A 16,019-nucleotide genomic window follows, 5' to 3' on the forward strand; every position below is an offset into this window, starting at 1 on the left:
CAAACCCTTATAGGAATACTCCAAAGCACAAAGAACATACATTGAACATTTTACATGACTCCCTTCTAGAATACCCAAGTCCATGTATTAGCAGTAGCAAACAAGAACACCCAATGAACAAACATGCAAATTCCATGTGACATTTGAGCAAACCCATATAGGAATACCCCAAAGCAAACCCATATAGGAATACCCCAAAGCACAGGAGAAGTTCATGATGGCCATAATGTTTCCCAATGTATTGAGTGACTCCTCACAAGAATATACATTCAACTTGTACATCACCAATGATCATACACGCATCCGTGTATCAACACCCGCTAGAATATATCACATGCACTCCCTCAAATCAACACCCCATATGAAAATTGCATGTACCATTAAAGTTACAATCACATGTCCCCGTAGGAATACTCCAAAGCATGTAGCAAACAACAAACAGCAAACAAGAATACTGAATGAATGAGCACGTGCACAACAGGTAACTTCGGGGCAACTTCCATGTGCCATTTGAGCAAACCCTTGTAGGAATACTCCAAAGCACAATAAAAGTGCAAGGTGACTATTGATGGGTATTTAGACACCATAGGTGAGGCATAATTCCTAGTAATCATGAATGTCAACAGCCATATATGTGTGGCAGTTAGCAAGAATCATGATGGTTAGCTATACCTCCTTTGGGGATCTTCTTGGTAATGGTGTCTTGATATGTAGTAGTCTGACTATTATCTAACTACTATTTGACTGGATTCATATTGCATATACCTTTTGGGTAAGTTCTATGCTGAGGCTATACACTATTCTCTATGTTCTTGAATGGAAAGGATGTATCTTGGCTGTAGTTCCAAAATGTAGCAATTTTGGGCGGATATTTGGGCTCTCCACCCCAGCATTCCGAGCTCTCTCCCTTTCTCTTTATGTTATTGGTTTTCAAGCCACAACGGGACCACCTTGCAGCTTTTGCCAACCCGTCTAGCGTTTTGACAGTGCATTGGATCGTTTGTTAGCTTCTACCAGCCTGTTTAGCATCTTTTGCTACCACCTTCATTGGGTCTGGGTTTGGAAAGTCGGGCAACCTCAATATGTGACCCAAGTTGTCCAAGAAAAGTCCACCAATCAATAGCTTGCATAGATTCAAACCTGTCCCCCCTTAGGATGGGGCTTGACACTGAAGTGATGAAAGTTATACCTGGCATTTATGAATTAATACTAGGACTCTCGTGAATTCTATTGTTTGCATGGTCGAAGTCGCATTAAACCTTATTTTTCACCAAGTCTTATGCACAACCATAAAACAACACACTCTGAGTCAGAGCGACGTGCGTGACCACTCCCACGTGGGGTGAAAATAGGGCAGGTGTGAGTATAAAGAAGAAACTATATCATCAAATTGGGTGGCAAAACCTCTCATTTTCACTCCCACGTGGGGTGAAAATAGGGGAGGTGTGAGTATAAAGAAGAACCTATATCATCAAATTGGGTGGGTATATAATATAAGCATTGTTGGTGCAAAACCTCTCATCTTGTGCCTTCTTCATGGTCTCCTTCTTCCCATAACGCCATAAACTATGACGCCTCTCGCCAGACTGCCTCCCTCGAGCTTTCCATGGGCTCTCCACACCCTTCCATGGGTGATCTAGGGCACCAGCGCAGTACCGATGCACCAGATTCCTCTGCCCACGAAGACCTCCACGATCTGAAAATCATCCCATGGGAGGATTTCCAAAACTCTTTGGCTAACTTATGCGGTGTTGTATCCTTCAACACCCAGCTTCGCGCTAAACGCGAGGCCCTGGCTCAGAAGCTTGAGGAGGCCTTACAGGTGATTTCTATGCTGCCCCTGCGTAATCTGGACTTGTTGTTCTTGTATCTGATCGAGGCGATGACGCTGATGCTTTCCAATGCCTGATCTCAATATTACTCCAACAGATCCGTAAGGAGTCATTGCGTCGGATCGACGAATTGGAAGCTATTAAAAGAAAACTCAAGTTCAGGGACTTTAGTCTGGAAAATGCCAAAGTATCTTTGCAAGAGAAATCTGAGGATGTAGCCATTACTAAAGACAAACTTCTTCCTTCTGTGCGCTCCTTGTTGGTCGCTGCCAGAGCTTTGGGAGCTGCACAAAGTCGCTTACAGGTGATCTTATCGTCTTCACGTCGTAATCGGAGCACTCCTGTTGACTGTCTGGTAATGTTTAAGGTGATGTCAATTTAGGGCACTGATGATTTTCCCATATAAGTGCATATCACATTGCAGTCACAGTGGGTTTTGCTCGTGGACAGCGACATGCATGAGATTGTTCTCTTCAGTGTCCCATACCCTACGACGTTAAACGTCTCTTCTTGTATAGGAGGAGCACAAGTGTAGAAAAGAAAGGCCTGTTCAATAAAACTTGCATACGTCTAGGTTTTAAAGTTTAATCTCATGCTGTCGTAAGAGTATACAATCGAACTTCTATGTGTGGTTGAGCCTTGATTGGAGGTGGTTGGCTTTCAGGACAATTTAGAGGCACCTCTTACTTCTTCAAAAACTTCAATGGTGTCAGAGCTCTTTCTTGGGTTCATTTCCCATGCCAGGAAATTAATGCTACCTTAACTTGCACATACAGTACAGCAATGATCTCGAGAACAACACTGTGAAAGAAATTGTATGTCATGGTCTTCTATGTGGATAAATTGGCATGTGTGCACATGTAAAGAGCTGTGTGTACTGAAGGTACACGTTCAATGACTTGAGCAGCCCTGCTCAAACACATCCACGTTAGAAGTTGGAAAAGACTTACCGATGCATTTAACTGTAAGATGATTGCTTGTTTAGTCTCCCTATATTTTACACTAACGTTATGGCAACGTGGAGGTTTTCCAACTTATAAAGAGCCTAATTCCCTTGACACTAGGGCTTCTCTATCTCTAACTTCTAGTCGTAGGCTCCAGCATTGTTTGTTTTTCTTTAACATCCTTATTAAGTTGTTTCTCCTATTGTACCAGCCTTTGTCATGGCTGAGTCTTCCCTTCACCTTTGGAGTGCTGACAGAAACTCAATACAAAGACTTTCGTATAAATGGATGTGTGTGTGTGTGTGTGAGAGAGAGAGAGAGAGAGAGAGAGAGAGATATGTTTACACTAGGTCTACACCCATTGCTGGGGGCTGATTGTAAGAAATCCTAGATTTACTATATTTAGAAATGTGCTAAGGAACAGAAAGGAGACTGAAATAGCAGAGAACAAGGAATATTTGTATTGCTTGAGTGTCTGTAGTGTGTCATCCGTACAGTTGGGCCTCTCTTATATAGAGAGTGAAGAGTCACACATGAAAAGGTGTGTACTCCAAAGTGTATGTGCATGAAGAGGTGTGTACCCCTTGTGAAGGGTGTGACCCTTGATGAGAGGGTACATTACAATAGGAGTGTCTCTTCCACATAATGTCTCTTGTGAAGGTACATTACAATAGGAGTGTCTCTTTCACAGAATGTCTCTTGTGAAGGGTTGTGCCTCATAGGAAGTGTCCCGTCGAAAGGGCATACCCTTCCACAAGTGTCCATTCATCAAACGATCCATAAGTCTAAGATATAGAGAAAGGAATACGTAATACGTCATAGATCGTGACATCCCCTCCCACTCAAAATAAGACCCTGGTGGAGATAATGAATTGATGTAGAAAATATCACGGTAAATTCTGAAAATACTGCCCTAAAATGTTAGGGTACTGCTGTAAGTCTTCATCAGATTGCCAAGTAGTGTCGGAGTCGTCCAGATCTCGCCAAAGAACAAGGAATTCGGTGATAAGTCGATGTCGAGTCGCTCAGAAATAAGGAGAACATAATCGTCTTCGATTTCTAGGACATAATCACTTGCAGGAGGAACTGCTTCATCGCCTGGAATGTACGTCTTTAGACAAGAAATATGAAATGTCGGATGGATTTTACCCCATGATGGTGGTAATTTCAATCTGTAACTTAAAGGTGAATTTTTCTTGACGATTTGGAAAGGTCCATAGTATCTTGGTCGCAACTTAGGAAACACAGACTTAACCGTCTTATAGCGATGTGGGGCTACAAATAATAGCACCATGCCACCAGTGTTAAATTCTAGGTGACGTCTATGTTTGTTGGCAGACCGTTGATACCGCTCTTGCGCTTTTCGCATATGATCCTTGACTTGGAGTAGAATGTCTTGCATTTCTTGAACCAGTTGATCAGCTAGGGCCACTCGATGTTGAAGTACAAAATTCGTTGGTACAATCGGAGTGTGTCCATAAGCTGCTTGGAATGGAGTCATGTTGATGGCACTATGGAAAGAGTTATTATAAGCAAAGTCAAGGAGTGGTAGATACTCTTCCCAAGTTGCTAGGCGTGACTGAATATAATGTCAAAGCATTTCTTCCAGAACTTGATTGACTCTTTCAGTTTGGCCATCTGATTCTGGGTGGTAGGCGGAACTGAACAGTTGAGTTGTACCCAAAGATTCGATCCAAAAGTGACTGGTAAACTTAGGATCTCTGTCGGATACGATATTCTTGGGCAATCTATGGTGTCGGAAGATGTGTTGTATGAAGAGTTTGGCGATGTCCGGAGCTTGTGCACTTCTTTTGCAAGCAACAAAGTGTGCCATTTTGGACAAGCGATCAACAATTACCATAATTTGAGTGTTACCTCTGGTGGATCGTGGTAGTGTTGTAATGAAATCCATGGAAATACTTTCCCACCTTTCTGGTGGAACTGGAAGAGGTTGAAGAAGTCATGCTGGAAGTCGTCGGCTTGCTTTCATTTGTTGACAAGATAAGCAAGATGTAACCATTTTGATGACGTCGCTTTTCATCTGAGGCCAGTAGTATGTTGCACTGAGTAACCTATAAGTCTTATTGATGCCTGGATGGGCAGCATAAGGAACTACATGATGCTCTTTTAACAAAAGACGTAATATCCTTGTCATGTGGTACACAGACGCGATCTTGATAAAACAGAATGTCGTCCATATAAGAATAGGATGAGAAAATCTTCAGTTCGGAAGTCGAAGGTTGATCTTTTGAAAGAACTTGTACTGCTGTGCCGAAGTCTTTATTATTGAAATACTTTCCTTTGAATGAATTCGGAACATCCACAGATAATGTAGAGATTACCATAGCTGGTGCTAGAGTTAACCTGCTGAGAGCATCTGCAACTACATTGCGTAGTCCTGGAATGTACTCAATGGTCAAGTGAAAGTTGGCCAGAAACTCAACCTAGCATGCTTGTCGAGCGTTCATGACTGGGTGAGTAAGATATACTTTAGAGAGTGATGGTCTGTCTTGACCACTGAGTCGGCTCCCATGAGATAATGTTTCCAAGAGCGATAAGCATGTACAACGGCAAGAAACTCCTTATCATAAACCGGGTATCGGGTTTGGATATCGAAATGTTTATGGCTGTCAAAAGCAATAACTCTGCCTTCTTGCATCAAGACTGCTCTTGTAGCGATGCCGGAAGCGTCGGTCATGACCTCAAATGGAAGGTTTGGGTCAGCAATAGCCATAACTGGTGTGGTAGTGAGTGCTTGCTTGAGTTGTTGGAAACTATACTCTGTTTCGGAAAGCCATTGAAAAATTGCTGTGCTTTTTAATAATTCGGACATAGGAGCTGCGATTTTGGAAAACTGATAGACCTTTGTATGGTAGAAGTTTGCCAATCCGAGAAAAGAGCGCACATCATGAACATTCTTAGGAGTAGGCTAGTTTTGGATTACCTCGATCTTCTTGGGATCCACAGAGATGCCTTGAGCTGAAATAACATGTCCCAAATATTCGAGTTGGGTCTTGAAGAACTCACTCTTCTAATGTTGATGTAGAGAGAATTTACGCGGAGAACTTCAAAAACTTGGCGAAGATGTTGTTTGTGCTCATGTAGGGATCTGCTGAAAACGAGGATGTCATCGAGGTAAACGATGACGAACTTATCGAGGAAAGGCCTGAAGATGTCGTTTATTAGTGTCATGAATGTGGCCGGGGCATTGATCTTGAGAGTGTCGTTGACCTTGATTTCCTCAGTTTTTTCTAAACTTGGGGTTATCTTGAGGGCGAGCACCTTTGGCCATAGTAGAGTTCTGCGTTCTATTAGTACTCTGCTTCCCTGTGTTTTGGAAATTTGTAATGCGCTCTGCGTAAGCAATAGCGCCAGCTGTGGTGGTGATGTTTGCTTTGAGGACATCAATGCGTAACGAGGGGTTTAGGCTTGAGATGAAAGCATGAAGGCAATCATCATCAGTTAAACCATGAATCTCCAGCACCAATGTGGTGAACTGCGAGATGTAGAAAGACAAGGAGCCTGTTTGCTCCAACTGTCTGAGTTTTGAACGTGCTTGGAAGTCCGCATTGGCAGGTATGAACTGCTTACAGAGCACGTGTTCAAAACGTTTCCAAGTTAACACACTTTTGCCGTCCTTTAAGCGTCGTTGCCACCATAGGAAAGCTGTATCCTTGAGGAGGGAGGTTGCCAAGGCAATCTTTTTGCCTTCAGTGAGGTCAACAGTATCAAAGTACATGCGCAGTTTTGCGAGCCATTGGTCAACTGTTCGGCGATTTCGTTGACTAGTGTAGGCTTCCGGAAGTTTAATGTCAAGTCTTAAATTTTGGAAGCTTGGAGTAAACGGTAGAGGGCATGAAGTTCAGTGTTTTCTAACTCTAGTGGAAATGAGTCCACATAGTCGTGTGGTTGCGTCACGTCATCCTCTGTATGTGTGGTACTGCGAGAATCTTGGAGTTGTTGGACTTTCTGGACCAAGTCGGAGATGCTGTCCTGAAGCTGGGAAATTTGAAGTTGAAGTAGTGCTTCGCCTTGTAAGTTGACTTCAGGGGTCTTTTTTGGACTTGAGTTGCTTATCTCTGGATAGGCTGCACGCGAGCGTTGCGACATATCTGAGATTCCTGTAAGAAAAGCACGAATGTGCGCTCTAGTTTGTACCATTCTTGGAAGAAGATTCGGGCTGCTCCCTGAGGTTGCTCATGTTGGAGGGGGCAGGTGAAGCATGATGGAACCAATTGTGGAAATCTGGTAAAGGAGGTCTTGTCTGAGGTAACACTGGTGATGCCGAAAAGGGTGTTACTGCTCGTGAGAGTACAGGGGTAGGTTGCAGAGTCCACGGATCTGAGAAGGGAAAAGGAGCTGTTGTCGGAAGTGGAGGATATCCAGGAGGAGTGCCTTTAGAGTGTAAATACTGTCTTGGGGAAGGTACAACCTGTATAGGAGGATATCTGGGAGCTGAAGGAGGTGGAGAGTACCTTGGAGATGCTGAAGCTGAGGGGTAAAAGTCTCTCCAAAGATGGACAGCAAACTCCTGAGGAATATCGGATTCTGGGTATCTACGTGTCTCGTGGAACACCACGTGGACTGTGCTGAGGAAGTAATGTAATTGAGGTGCCTCACGCAGAAGGTATAGGATGTGGTCCAAGTCATTGGAAGGGCACGTGACACAGAAGACCCACGATGCAAAAGCTCCGAAATGGGCTGGTTGTGCAATCTGAACATGATATTGTGTGGTAGATGATGCCTGAGGTGTCCTTGAAGGGACTGGGGAATTACTAGGGGTTTCCATGCTTTAAGGAGGAGGCTTTCATTTGCTGTAATTTGATAATGAGCGTCAAATAACAATATGAAAGAGAATCCTTAGAAATAGAATGGAAAGAATCCACCTGGCATAGATTAGATCTGCCAATTAGTTGTGTAGAAAAGGCCTGTAGATCACTGTCCGGAGGTCCATGTTGCTGTCCTTGCAAGTCCACGTGGATATGTGAACAAGAAAAAGTGCCTGGCGAGACTTTCGAGGCAGATAGGGGCGCCGAGAGAGGCGTGGTGCAGAAAAGGGCAGATTGCGTGGAACCAGACATGCTTTTCCTGCGTTGAATTCAGACGCAAGTACCTGTGGGGTGCGAGGAGCAGATCTGGGCCTGGCTGGTCGGAATTGGAAGGCAGCAAAAGGCCGCTGTTCACAGGCTAAGGTGGCGAGATGAGCTAGCAGGATCCAGGCTGGTCTGAATCACGATAGAGGGGCAGCGAGGCTGCTGGTCACAGGTAGGTATGGTGGCGATTGCTCTAGCGAGGGCCGGCTGCCAAAAACGACCAGTAGATTGTAGGATGGAAGCCTGCTTGCATTTGGCGCTGCTGGTTGCTTGCTTCCAGGCTGATTTGCGGTAGAAGATGGCAAATTTCTGGCATCTTTGCTGTTTGCAGAAATCGAGGCAGCAAGATGACGATAGAGGCTGCAAAGGGGATCTGTTCGATCACCAGGTCTTGTAAGCAGGTTTGCAAAAGAGTCGGCTGATGCAGGCCATCGAGAATGACACAAGATGGAGGCCTGACGAGGGGCACGACTTGCTGCAGGGATATGGTGCAAACATGTACTGCAGAAAAAACGAAACGTATTGCAGGAATTTGCGTTTTGATTTGTGTGCCTATTGCTGGGTGGTGGTTACCAAAAATTAAAACGTGGGTTTGGAGAACCCTTGGGTAGTCTAGGGTTAGGTCTTGGGTATAGGGCTGGTTTTCCTTTTTAGCCCTTTTAGGTACCCTTTTGTAGGGTGCTTGGTGCCAAAAGGTGTGCCTATTCTAAGGGGTGAGCCCTTGGAATAGGTGTACCTTTTCATGAAGGGGTGTGACCCTGTTTTAAAAAGGGGTGTCCCCACACGAAAAGGTGTATCCTTTTTTTCATGATGGGGTGTGTCCCTTGGGTGAGGAGTCAAAACTCTTCATTAAAAGGTGTGTCCAATGATGGAAAAGGTGCGTCCCTTGGTTTTGGGACAGCCCAAGCACATCAAAAGACACGATTTTTGTCGTGTCCATTCACATCAACTCGTGATGTGGGGGAGATGGAGAGGCCATTGATGACTTTAGGTGGGGTTGGCGCTAAAAATTTTTACGCTCATTCTCTCCATCTCTTCCATGCACAATGTGCGCGGATATCCTTCTAGTGGAAAGAGATGTATCAGATAGGCGCTAGAAGGTGGGGCATTTCCTACAGGTAGGAGCGAAATTTGCTCTGATACCACTGTAAGAAATCCTAGATTTACTATATTTAGAAATGTGCTAAGGAACAGAATGTGACAGTGAACCTCAATGTGCTTCGTGCGAGCATGAAACACTGGATTCTTTGCTACTGCAATGGCACTCTGACTATCAGTGAGAATTGGAGAAGGACCCTCCAAAGACAGATGAAGATCAGCAAATAGACGTCGCAGCCAGACACATTCAACTGTTGCTGTGAAAGCTGCCCTGTACTCAGCTTCACATGATGAGGTAGCCAGTGTAGATTGTTTCTTGCTCAACCAGGAAATGCAAGATTTACCCAAAAAGGAACAATTGCCACTAGTGGACTGCCTAGTGTCATAATCACCAGCCCAATCTGAATCACTGTAGGCATGCATCTGCAAGTCACCCCCCCTGGGAAATAGCAAGCCAAAAGACTTCGTGCGCTGCAAATAACGGAAGATGCGCTTAACTGCCTGCCAATGCATAGTTTTTGGGCTGTGCATGTACCTGCTCACTTGAGATACTGCAAACTGAATATTAGGTCTAGTGTTGCAGAGATATATGAGGCATCCAACAGCCTGACTGTAAAGTGTGGCATCAACTAATTCTCCTGCATCATGCATTGTGAGTTTCAGCCCCGGCTCCATGGGAGTGGCTATGGGCTTACAATTATGCATGTTAAATCTGTCCAAGAGTTTCTGAACATACTTGGACTGAGACATAACAGTGCCACGTCTCTCATGAGAGAACTGGATCCCCAAATAAAAGTGAAGCAGCCCCAAATCTGACATGTCAAAGTTGGTCTGCAAATCAGCTTTGAAATCTGCAATTTTGTTTTCATTGGACCTTGTGAGCAGTAAGTCATCGACATAAAGAAGGATGACTAAAATTTCCCCCCCATCCATCTTGATGTAGAGGGTGCTCTCAATAGGACTATTGTGCAGCCCCTTGCTGGTAAAAAAGGCATGGATCTTGGCATACCATGCACGAGGGGTCTGTTTCAGCCCATATAAAGCTTTGTTGAGCTTGCATACTTGAAGTGCATTTGCTGTAATTTCAAAGCCTGGAGGTTGTTTGACATACACCTCCTCCAGTAAGTCCCCATTTAAGAAGGCTGTTTTTATGTCCCAAGTGATGAACATTCCACTCAAAATGTGCAGCGATTGCAATAACTGATCGGGTGGTGGTCATCAGGGATGTAGGAGCGAATGTCTCCTCATAATCTATGCCCTTTTTCTGAGCATAGCCTTTAGCAACCAGCCTGGCCTTATATCTGTCAATGGAGCCATCTGGCTTCCGTTTGACCTTGAAAACCCATCGTGTGCCAATGGCATGTTTACCCGGTGGCAAGGCTACAACATCCCAAGTCTGATTTTTTGCAATGGACTGCAACTCATCGTGCATGGCATTCATCCAATGCACATTGTTCTTTGCTTCTTCGAATGTGGCAGGTTCCTCCTCATCAAGAAGAGTACTTGCATATGCTGATTCCACTGAATTAGCACCTTCCATGTGCCTTGCTGCACTGCGAGTCCTGCCAGGTAACGGAGCATCAATTTTACTTTCCCTGAGAGTCTGTAACAGCCAGTTTGGGACTGTTTTTGCTGCATGTATGTCTGCAATTTCTTGTTGCACCACCTATTCCACTGCCTGTGGAGGGGGCAAGACATCCTGTGGCGGAACTAAAGCATCTGGAGGTTGCTGTAAATTCTGATTTGCATCAGAAAAATCAGCAGGGGAACCCAAGGCAATGGGTAGCAACCCCTCAAAGACATCCTCTGAAGAAGAAGGCATTTGAAATTCAGCCTGAGTGTGAGCTGAATTTTCAGCAAATATCACATCTGTACTTACTATGATCTTGCGTGTAGTAGGATTGTAGAGACGGTACCCCTTGCTTTCTGCACTGTACCCAACAAATATGCACTTAATGGCTTTATTTGACAACTTGTGCCTAAATTCAACTGGCACATGAGCATAAGCAAGGCATCCAAAGACTCGAAAGTGATCCACTGAAGGCTTTCTATCATTCCAGACCTCATAAGGAGTTTTTGTTTTTAAAGCCTTAGTGGGAGCCCGATTCAAAATGTAATTGGCACACATCAAACCCTCAAGCCAGAATTTGTGAGGCATGTGTTTGCTTTTCAGCATACATCTGTCCATCTCCATGAGAGTTCTATTTTTCCTCTCAGCTTTGCCATTTTGCTCGTTGGGGAGAGACTAAAATGAAAATGTTTAGACTTCACAAGCAGTTGTAGCTTGAATGAAGAGATTTTGGACTACCTTTTGATTAGCCTTCTCCTCCCTTTTCAGCCAGTTCTTTTACCGCAGCCATTGATTGATTCATGAGTGGGGTCTTTCTATTTGGCATCTTGACAAACCACTTGCTTGGTGGAAGGTTTGTCTTGGCCGCATTTAAAACAGCAAGCTCCGGCTTAGACAACGGCTTTTTTTATGGCGGTGTTTAGTTGGTGCTTTGCTAGTGGGCTCTTTCTTGGCTGCCAGGCGCATTACTTCTCTACTGTTCATCTTGTTCACATTGAGGGGGTCAGTCCATCATCTACTCTAGAACTGCCCGGTTGCGCGTGACTTTCTTCCCAGATTGGGGACTTATCTTCGTACCCGTTTTCCTCGTAGCGCTTTTGGCAGGCAGTTTTGGTTGTTTGGGAGTTATACCCCCACCCCTGACTATATTCAGTTCTTCAGTTGGTGTCGGTATTGGGCTCTCTGGTTATTAGATCATGCCCGTACTTCTCGGATCTATGGACACTCGGCTGTAGATGTTTATCACTTCTTCCGTTCCTTCCTGCTTTGCTATCTGCAGGATGCACATTGCATGGGAGATCTTTTGGTGGTCCAGCTAGGGCTGTCTTTTGAGTTTTTTTATTTCTTTGTATAGCTGTTCTTTACTGCAGCAGCTTCTACTACTTTTACTTGTTAGTATTTTGTTGTCAGTAGTAACTGTTCTTCTCTGGGACAGTTATGAATGTAAATACTTTATGCGAATTTCTTTACCAAAAAGAAAAGTGTGTGTGTGTGTGTCATGCATGCACACGTGTATGTATGTATATATAGATGTACATACACTGCCTCTCCTTAGAAAGGCATGATGTGTAGTGACTGGAACTCTAAGATCCATAAGCGAAGGGTTTGTGAAATTTCTTTTTCATGTCCTGTTTTTACCACTTTCATTGAGAAACAAATAATGAAACAAGCTACAGTAATATCCCAAAGGTGTGGTCATTTGATTTCATAGTGTCTATTCACAGGATGCTTGTAGCTTGTTGGCGGGGGAAGGGGGACGTGGTCGACTTCTGCACCTTAGGGACATGTTAGGTGCAAGGCGCCGGCTGATGGTGAAACAAATTACTGCGCTGTATCCTATCGTTCCTTGTTCTGCATCTAATTGTTTGTCTTCTCAGCAAAAAGATTCAGCAATCTTGAGGTGTTTAGGTGAGGATGAATCCAGAAAGAAGGGTTTGCTATATTTAAGCTTGTTTATGTCTTTCCAATGGCTCACAGAAAAGCTGCTGCTTAGGGCCTCTTGCAATGTTTCCCATCCCTGGCATTACTTTAAAATTTCCCAGAAATCAATCTCAACTCTCTCTCTCTCTCTCTCTCTCTCTCCCCCCCCCCCTTCCCGCCCCCCCATGTGCGTGGGCCACAAATAAAAAACACACACAGACACAAGCTGGAAGTCGAATAAAGAAGGTTTTTCCATTCCGGGTTCAAAATTTTTAGGCGACTCTTATAGTTTTCTTTGTTTGGAATGAGAATCATATTTCAAAATAAAACGTGGATGGTTTTTTAAGTTGTATTTAGATTTTCTTTTTTATTCTCAATTTTGCATATGCCAGATTCTTCCAGTAAAGCATGCCAGTCTACTCATGATGTGTCTGTGGACAAAGTGGACATGCTACCGATGACAATTGGAGGATTGCATGTCCTGGCTCCTTTAAATACAAAGCCTGGTCTTTATACAGAACAACTGGATTCTGAGGGTTCTGCAACAGCACTTGGCTATGTTGCACATGTGAGTATATTGCTCATAGCAGTTAGAAGCTTCCTTGGGTTTTCAGTAACATGAATGCAATAACCTAGTTGTATAAATGGGCGTGAAGTCTCAATTTTTGAACACTGATCAGAAAAATGTAGCTTAATCATTTTTCTGACTTTGATGTACAATTTTTTTTCTTATGTCACAATTATTATAGCCATTCCACACATGGTGTAAGGGGAAACAAAACCTTGCTGCATGCACTCCCATCTGTAAATTCATGTATTGGAGGGATATATTGGAATCCACGAACATCAGCTGCAAAAAAAGTGATCCTGTCTTGACTTAGTCTCCAATGATGCACATTTTTTACCGAGGAAATATTCTATTATTTCTTCCGTTTGTTATTTTACCTTCCTCAACCCGATCTGATAGGATCATTCGTTCAATATCGTAGGCTTAGTTGTCATCCTTAAGAACACAAACTTCCTTCGCACCCTTTTAAAATCTTGGACTAGCAAAGTACGACAGTGCCTATACGATCGGATAATTCTTGGATGTTGCTGGACAGGCTCTATCAATGCTGGCCTGTTACTTGGATCTGCCTTTGCGCTATCCTGTACGTTTAGGAGCTTCTCGTTCATATATACAAGACCTTGCACCAGCAGTAGAGAACAACACAGGTGAAGCAGGGATGAGTGTGGTAGGGCCGTCTCTTGGAGGCAATCGCAAAGCTGTTACTGAGTTCCCTCTTTTCTCTGAAGGCCAAGATCCTACAAGGTCAGCATATGCTGTGTTCCTGCTGAACAAAGTAAGTATTTTAACAAAGTAAGTATTTTAAGGCAAGCTATGGCTGCTCATGACTAAATTAGAATGGACTGCTCATGATCAAACTAGAATGGACATAATCTTCTCGACTTTGTCGTACCATGTGTGGATGTGGCCATAATAAAATGCTCGTGAGATCACATGTGCTTCACGATGTCCTGGTTGATTTCTTTCAAACGTAGCGTGTCCTACTACCTCTTGTTCTAGCCACGAGCTTAAGCCTTACCTGAGTACTTGGGTTCTTCTTTTCAAAATCCAGTGGCCATATTCATGTGTATCTTTGCAAGATCTGTCGGCTTATGTTCAACTTTCTGGTGTCAGCTTATGTTCAACCTTCTGGTTTGTTCCTTGAAAATTATACGTGCTTGCCCCCTTGGGGCATGTTCTCATCTGTTTGATAAAAAAAGCAAAAAGTCTTTTCGAAGTTCTTGGTTTTATTTACACTATAGTCAGTCCATAAAGGTCGCACTCTCCATTTCAGAATGGTTGTACACTGTAATTTTGAGGCAGTGAAGGACCTCAGTCACATTCATATTTACAAGTCTTGCATCTGAATAGCATTGTCAAGGGTTTCTGCAAGATTGAAGTAAAATTAAACTATGGATGACGAGGTTCTTTTAAACATGCTGTATTGTTTTCTATCATCTGCATGTTGCCATCGTCTTTGTATGCATTGGTCAAATTATCTATTTGCAACCATGGCTTCTCAATCAGATTCATGTTTCATTGGGTCTTGAGTGGTAACTCACCTATGTATCTCTTTCTACTTTGTTGTATTTATGTAAATTCTTGCCTCCCTCACAGGATCTGGAACAAGTGCTGAACTATTTGGGTGCAGAAAGTGTTGGGCCACGCCATACACTTCCAAATCTCAACAAGATTCTTCAGCTGGTATGCTCTGGAGCTTGCACAATTGCTTAAAATTTATTAAGCTGTTCTATGCTATTGATGTAGCAAGGATTTCAACTTATCAAAAGAGAATGAAGACTACCAATATAGCAGTGACTCCCCATGGTTGTGGGGCTGGAGGGGTTGCCACTCGAGGATATATCCACGTTGTGAATCAGTTTATTTACCTTGAGAGATTGCCAATAGAAAAAGATCACATCAGAAATTGATTTGTTGAATCCAGTGTTCAAATATTCAATCACAGTTCATGAGGCTCTGTATATTATCATGTAAGAAAGGTCATCACATCTCCAATGTATGTCTTCTGGAGAGTGATGTGAAATTTTTAGCATCTGTAAGATGCAAGCCATTCCCCTCTCTAGAATGTATTTTTCCCTTTTTGGCTACATTTTTGTCAGTGTCCTTACGATGATGTTCACATATATTTGATGGCCAAGCTGTTGTGTTTAATTATTATAAGTTGTGAAAATGTGTGTGTGGTTGGCCAATGTTGTTTTTAAAGTCGGTGACCTCTGCGCAAGGAGCACCAATCTACTGTTGGGATTATCATGGTCACCTCCCCACCTTTGAGCTCCCGGAGGACTTGGGGAGGTGTACCAGCAGAAAGAAAAGGGTCTGATAGATGCTACGTGGGCACAGAGAGAGGTTGCCACGGGGGAAGGTCTGAGTTAGGTTGCAGGGATTCCACATCGGAAGCATGCAGGCCGCCATGTGAACAGCATGGACAGCAACGAAAAGCTACTGCTATAAGGCTCTATGAATGCATGACAGCTTGCTGGAGGTGCTATAGTGACGGTGCAGAGGTCCAGGGAGGAGCAGCAGCTACTGGGGAGGCTGGGGCCATCCATAGGTTTGGTTCCAGGGCAGCAGCACAGCAGCAACAGGCCTGCAGACAGACAGCAGCAGACTGGCCGGGTCATCTGACACGTCCCAGCACTCCTGAAACCTCTGATCTGCAAACAAACACACACCATGTGAGAACTGAGCAGGCTGCTCACCACCCAACCATGACATCTACGGGATGTGATCCCGAATCAAGAGATGTCCCCTCCGAGCCACGAGCTGAGCTACTGGCACGAACTCCCAATCAGATCCAAACCAGCCTGGTGTCCCATACCACCAGGTGGCGCTGTGAAGCCTGGGAACTGCCACTGGGCCTTGGGCTACGCTAAGATGCAGGCGCGCGTCCACGACTCAATCCAGGAACAGACCTAGCACCTGGGAACGAAACTTGCTCCCAACTGCATACTGAGAACTGAACCCCCTGGGCCCCGAGCGCCAAAAATAGCGAAG

General features: G+C 44.1%; 1 protein-coding gene across 1 annotated transcript; it reads left to right on the forward strand.

The window, feature by feature from the left end:
- The first annotated feature begins 1,499 nt into the window (after positions 1-1,499).
- LOC147884830 (UV radiation resistance-associated protein) lies at positions 1,500-15,121 on the forward strand. The gene is made up of 6 exons (XM_087397551.1): positions 1,500-1,822; positions 1,930-2,136; positions 12,262-12,445; positions 12,850-13,025; positions 13,561-13,800; positions 14,622-15,121. Exons 1-6 carry the CDS (start codon positions 1,607-1,609, stop codon positions 14,736-14,738), a joined length of 1,140 nt encoding a protein of 379 aa, XP_087253677.1. The 5' UTR covers positions 1,500-1,606; the 3' UTR covers positions 14,739-15,121.
- The last annotated feature ends 898 nt before the right edge of the window (positions 15,122-16,019 follow it).

This window comes from Dipteris shenzhenensis, chromosome 26, assembly GCF_047967505.1.
Source record: "Dipteris shenzhenensis isolate YYH24624 ecotype China chromosome 26, Dip_SZ_1.0, whole genome shotgun sequence".
NCBI classification, from domain to species: Eukaryota; Viridiplantae; Streptophyta; class Polypodiopsida; order Gleicheniales; family Dipteridaceae; genus Dipteris; species Dipteris shenzhenensis.